Source organism: Helianthus annuus, chromosome 2, assembly GCF_002127325.2.
Source record: "Helianthus annuus cultivar XRQ/B chromosome 2, HanXRQr2.0-SUNRISE, whole genome shotgun sequence".
NCBI classification, from domain to species: Eukaryota; Viridiplantae; Streptophyta; class Magnoliopsida; order Asterales; family Asteraceae; genus Helianthus; species Helianthus annuus.
The window spans coordinates 91,505,698-91,511,697 of record NC_035434.2 but is presented as its reverse complement, the minus strand read 5'-3'; the positions used below and the strand labels follow the sequence as shown (position 1 = coordinate 91,511,697).

Below are 6,000 nucleotides of genomic sequence, written 5' to 3'. Positions count from 1 at the left end.
TAGGTAAAAGTTTTAGCCCGAGCATTGTTTTGGCTATTAACCAAAATTAAAAGAATCAAACAACAAAACCATCTAACCGAATAAACCTGAACTCATTAACTGAAAACCAATTGGTTAATAAACTAGAGTAACCGATGACTTCAGTTGATGATAATAGTCGAACCGACCAAACCATGCATACTACAATGAAATTGATTAATTGATGACTTTGCTTATGATATGTATCCACTACAACGATACTAGAATAAATATTATACAAACAAGGAAACTAGTAGAAACAAGAAACAAGTACTCCAATGCGTAATATTATTTACAGGAGCACCCTACTAGTAAATAAACAATGGGCCATTCTTTTTTATAACAAATAAATTGATGAAGGCCATGGGCCCACGTGTTGGTCACTACTATATCAGTTTGGAACCAAATTTTGAACTAATGCGAGTAGTTCTGGAATTCCCCAAATTACCAACTATTCTAGGGTTTACGAGAATCCGCTACACACCGTGTAATGTACGTACGCTCATCTTCTTTCTAGTAGACGTTTTCTTTTTATATTCCAAGTTCTAATCTTTTGCTGATCAAGTTCTAGGGTATTTGCTCTGCTTCACTTTTATTACCTACCATAATAACATGTTGTTGTATTTGCATTGTAAATGTTGAAGTAACGATGCCACCAAAAGCAAAAAGCGAGGTGGAGACAGCAGCAACAAGGAACTGGTTGGAGCTTCCTTCAGATTTGACGCTGAATATACTCCAAAGAATTGGCGTGGTTGACATACTCGAGAATGCCCAGAAAGTATGCACTGCTTGGCGTCAAATCTGCAAGGACCCTGCTATGTGGAAGGTCATTTATATTGAGGATCAAAGCAAGGAGATCTTAAAGCATGCTGTGGATAGAAGCCAAGGCCAGTTGCTTGATTTAACAGTCATCCGCTTTTGCGATGATGAGCTCCTTCAGTATGTCGCTGATAGGTATGACAGTGGTTACTGCTAATTAGTATTGCAGCAAACCTATGCTAGTATGATGGTCATTTTATTGTAATTGGGATCATGGTTTAGAAAGAAAACGGTTGAGGCTTGCATAGAGCCGAGGCGGTTGCCCCTCATGGGTGTTTTAGAATTTCTGTGTTACTTATTTTATATTTGATGTTTTGGACTTTTGGTGTCAATTATTTTATTTTTTATAAGATATATTATTTTTATTTACGCCTCGTGGAAGCGCCTCGAATCTCCATTCAGTTCTTTTAAACTTTGATTGGGGTTGCTAAATAAAATAAAGCTGCAACAGGCCTAAACTAGCTACTTGATTACTGTTTTGGTATTTTAATCTAACTTGGCTATATATATATATATATAGAGGGTAAACAAATGTGCGTGTCATGCTTGTTGTCGTTTATCAAAGTTTGTGAGTGTTAGTGTATCAGGCTATGTTCTTTTGGTTTCGTGTCTTGAAAATCAAATCTCTGATATTATATCTGATTCTGCTTCTCTTTTGTTAACAGATCAAGTCAGCTTAAACGTCTAGAAATCGTATATTACTTTGGTGAAAGATTTAGTGAAGCTTTGAAGAAATTATCATTATTGGAGGAACTCAGCCTTGTTGGAGTATACGTATCAGAAGAAGATATTGAAGCTGCTGGCCGCTATTGCCCCTTGCTAAAAACACTCAAAATGAACCAAAACTCATATATATCATGGAAGGATTGGGTTTTTTATGGTAATGAGGATGATCATGACGGTTATGATGATGATTTTAACATGACTGTTCAGAATGATGTAGCCATAGCAATTGGGAAAAACTTACCCGAGTTAACTCACCTTGAACTCATTGGGAACGGCATGAGAAACACTGGGTTGCAGGGTATTCTGGACGGTTGTGGTCACCTTGAAACACTCGACTTGCGTCAGTGCTATTATGTTAATCTAAAGGGGAGCTTAGGGATAAGATGTTATCGACAGATTAAATGCCTAAAACTTCCTCATGATCATCTCGATGGGTATCTACGTGCTTATGATATAGTAGATGACTCTGACGATGAATGTAAAGGATACGATTACTCGTTCTATGATGATGATGATGACGACGATGACGACGATGATGATGATGATCATGGTGGTGATGATGAAGATGAAGGTGATCGTATAGCTGATATGTACATCTTGAGGGAGATGATGGATTTCATTGATATGTATAAGAAGTAACTTGCTATGCATATTGGTAAGTTATTCTACGTAAAGATTTATAAGTTTATCTTTTATGATTTTATGTATAATCACTGGATACCAACTGTTTTATTTTGAAGGTGTGGCCGTTGCCAGCAAGAACAATCTTCTCTTTGGCCTTTCTCAGAAGAGGTAATTTGTGTAATCAGTATTCTGCTGATGCTTTTTTTAATATTATGAAACTTTGTTGAACTTTATAGTTGTAGGACTTTGTTTGTTTGGATTTATTTGTGGAGTTTCTTTGATGGTTGTAGAACTTTTCTAAATCAGTCTTACAAAGTATGGGAGCGTTTTGCTAAATTTGGTTACCAAGACTTTATTGCGTTTCTCATCCCTACCATTAGTGGTAAATGTAGGTTTACCAACTCTTTCTTACCATAACAGTTAAGGCTGTTTATGTAAATGGTCTTAATCGTTGTCTTAACGATTTCTTTGTTCCTATAATAGGCTTGTCCTGTTAGCGTCTCATGTAGGGTTGTTCTTTTTTATCCGAAAACCGATCCTAATTCGAAGTCACCCGAACCCGAACAACCCAAACCCGACCAACCCGAACCTCAAACGGGTTGGTTATTGGGTCACTTTTTCCCAACCAAATACCCAAACAACCCGAAACTTGAAACCCGATTAAAACCCCGAACATTATTTGATTTGGAGTGTTTTGTATTTGAAACATTAAGTTTTAAGACTTATGAAATTGAATGTTATCGTACCATAATGTTAAATGAGGTTTGAATTGCGATGATATTTTATTAACAACATGATATATTTGATGATATTTTGTGAAATAACATTTTTTTTTTCATTTTACATCTAAACCCGAACAACCTGACCCGAACTAACCCGAACCCGAATAACCCATAACCGAACAACTGAACTTTAAATGGGTCGGTTATCGGGTCACTTTTTCCTAGCAAAAAACCCGAACAACCCAACCCGAAGAACACCCCTAGTCTCATGGTCGAAATAACTTGTCAATTAATTTACTGTATATTGATAGTCACCCATTGCGTATAATATGATTGTTTGTGTATAAAATAGGAACCACTATGTTTATAGGTGTGGTAGTAGACTAAAAGAAACTTTGAAACCCCAAAAGTACCCGATGAACTCAAATCAACCAACCATCGAGTGCTAACCCTTTTTCCAACGTTCTTCTTCAGGTTCACGCTGACAATTTTCCTACCCGAATCACCTGATGGAGGTTCTCGATTACGCACCCCTTAATATCTAGGTATGATAATTGATGCACCATAAAGTACAAAGTTAAAACGGCATCAAAAATACGATTAATAAAAACTAGCAAACTGAGAACATGCATTCAAGCACCGAAAATCCAACCACTTGAATATTAAGCTTGGCGAACCTGGAACGAAGAACTAAGCCCAAATGTACAAAATCATCAATTACAAAAACAACCACCAGAGCCAGATCAAATGAAAGACCTTTTTGTATGGAATCAACAAACACGTAATATAAGTTTATAAATACATTCAAGAGTCATTATTTCAGGCTTCTATAAACTTCAACATTGCTGAGGGATGAATATGCATTCATTTGTATTGATGTTAAAGGTTGACTTTGTATTGTTTTAATCTTGATGATGGATGACCCTTTCTAGCGCCATGGGCGACAATACAACCAAATCGACCTTGATACTCATTCGGTATTCTTTGGTTTTGAGACTGTTTTGGATTCATGGCTTCATGATGAGCCTGTTGTTCGAGTTTGAGCAAAATTGTTTTTAACACTTCTGTTGATTTGAGTTTTTAAATATTAAAAATAACATATAAATATATTTTTAGTTCCACTAAACTAGTGGATAACAAACGAACCTCAAAATTGACGGGCATACTTGAAACACTTGGGACATGTAATTCAGGTATGAGAATAGTTTTAAAATAGTTACATGTATGGACAGTTATTGTTTTAGGTGATACATGATTTGATTACTTGAAACTAAGAATGAGCAGATGCTAGCAAATACCGTCCCGATCCCGATCCCGAAAATACCGTACCGAATTTTTTTGGTACCAGAATCGGTATCCACTTTTTGGCATTTTCGGTATTGGGATTTTCGGGATCGGGACGGGTTCGGTACGGTACCGGTAAAATACCGAATTTTACCTTCAAAATACCGATACCGTACCGACATATTTCGGTATCGGTATCAGTATCCAGTATTCATGAAATTCGGGATCGAGACGGTATCGGTATTTGCTCATCCATATTTGAAACATACGTACTTGTTTACCAAACAACCATACCCGCAAATACTTTTAAACATCTAATTCCTTGGCTAATAAAAACATGTACATGAAAATCCAAAATGTAAGTGAGTAAATTGCCATTTTAATTCCTGAGGTTTGTCTAAATTTGCCATTTTAGTTCAAATAGTTTTTTTTCGTCTCTGGGTCCCTGACTTTTCCCTTTTGTTGCCATTTTGATCACAGACCCTAACTCCATCCAAAAACCTTATTTTTAACCAGGGGCATTTTGGGGATTTTCATTTTAAATCTTTTCAATTGCCATTTTAATCCAATTCTGAAAAATAAAAAAAATTCTAAAAAATCCAAAAAATTCTAAAAAATCCAAAAAAAATCTAAAAAATCAAAAAAATTCTAAAAAATAAAAAAAAAATCATAAAAATAAAAAAAATTCTAAAAATCATAAAAAATCAAAAAAATAAAAAAATCTAAAAAATCTAAAAAATCAAAAAATTCTAAAAAATCAAAAAAATTCTAAAAAATCAAAAAAAAAATATATAAAAAATCAAACAAAAATTATAAAAAATCAAAAAAATTCTAAAAAATCAAAAAAAATTCTAAAAAAAAATCTAAAAACTCAATTTAAGTTGATTTTTCTAGGGTATTGCTATTTATAAAATAGCGGCCCGCTATTTATCGCTATTCGCTATGTAGCGATATAGGTACCTTGTCGCTATTCGGCATTAACAACTATGTTTAGTACTTGAATAATCTCATTCTATGTTTTGTGGTGCTTATAATATGTTGCTATACTCATGGTTTATATAGGAAGTTGTGCCAAAACGCATAGTTCAAATGGAAAAGGCCATACAAAACCGTGATTTCCCATCTTTTGCGCGTCTAGCTTGTATAGACAGCAATCAGTTTCATGCAGTCTGCCTTGACACTTACCCTCCTATATTCTACATGAATGACACATCCCATAGGTAAGTTTCTAGTTTTGTATAATAGTTTTAATTGTGAATCAGCACTACAAGAAGCCAAGAATAATAAGTTTAACTTGAAACGGTTATATTATTGGAGAGGCTTTTAATCTGTTTGATAATTGTTATTTATCTTTGACTCGATAGCTACATAATTGGGGACAAGTCTATACTAAAAGATGCTGGGATTAAGGATATGAAGGACGTGGAAGCATTGACCCCGATAATTTAGATAGGTACGATAATGAGATTTGTATGGAGTTGTGTGTGAGAATACCCATTTTTAGGATTATGTACCGAAAACATGTCAACTGAATAATGTATTGATGATTTTGATAATTTCAACTAGTTGACTAATGCTTGTCAAGAATAATACCCTACTAAGATACAAATAAAGTTACCAGAAAGCATGAAAAATAGGTAATGAGTAATGACACGTAAGTTACTGTTATGATCACGGGAGTCAAAAATAGGTAACTAGAATTTTTTTTTTTGATTTTTTAGAATATTTTTTATTTTTACGATTTTAGATTTTTTTTTATTTTTTAGAATTTTTATGAATTTTTTGATTTGTTAGATTTTTTTGATTT

The 6,000-nt window shown here is 34.2% G+C and overlaps 1 protein-coding gene across 3 annotated transcripts; it reads left to right on the top strand.

Annotated features, from left to right (window-relative positions):
- The first annotated feature begins 383 nt into the window (after positions 1-383).
- LOC110919595 (putative F-box/LRR-repeat protein 23) lies at positions 384-5,778 on the top strand. 3 transcript variants are annotated; one of them, XR_002581592.2, is made up of 7 exons: positions 384-510; positions 663-972; positions 1,503-2,218; positions 2,304-2,355; positions 3,384-3,454; positions 5,256-5,413; positions 5,558-5,732. XR_002581592.2 is itself a non-coding variant. In XM_022163867.2 (4 exons), the coding sequence occupies exons 2-3, from the start codon at positions 668-670 to the stop codon at positions 2,200-2,202; spliced, it is 1,005 nt and encodes a 334-aa protein (XP_022019559.1). In that variant the 5' UTR covers positions 384-510; positions 663-667; the 3' UTR covers positions 2,203-2,218; positions 2,304-2,537. The 3 variants fall into 3 exon arrangements, 1 of the variants encoding a protein (XP_022019559.1); XR_002581593.2 differs by lacking the exon at positions 3,384-3,454 and having other exon boundaries at positions 5,558-5,778; XM_022163867.2 differs by lacking the exons at positions 3,384-3,454; positions 5,256-5,413; positions 5,558-5,732 and having other exon boundaries at positions 2,304-2,537.
- Positions 5,779-6,000: the final 222 nt, after the last annotated feature.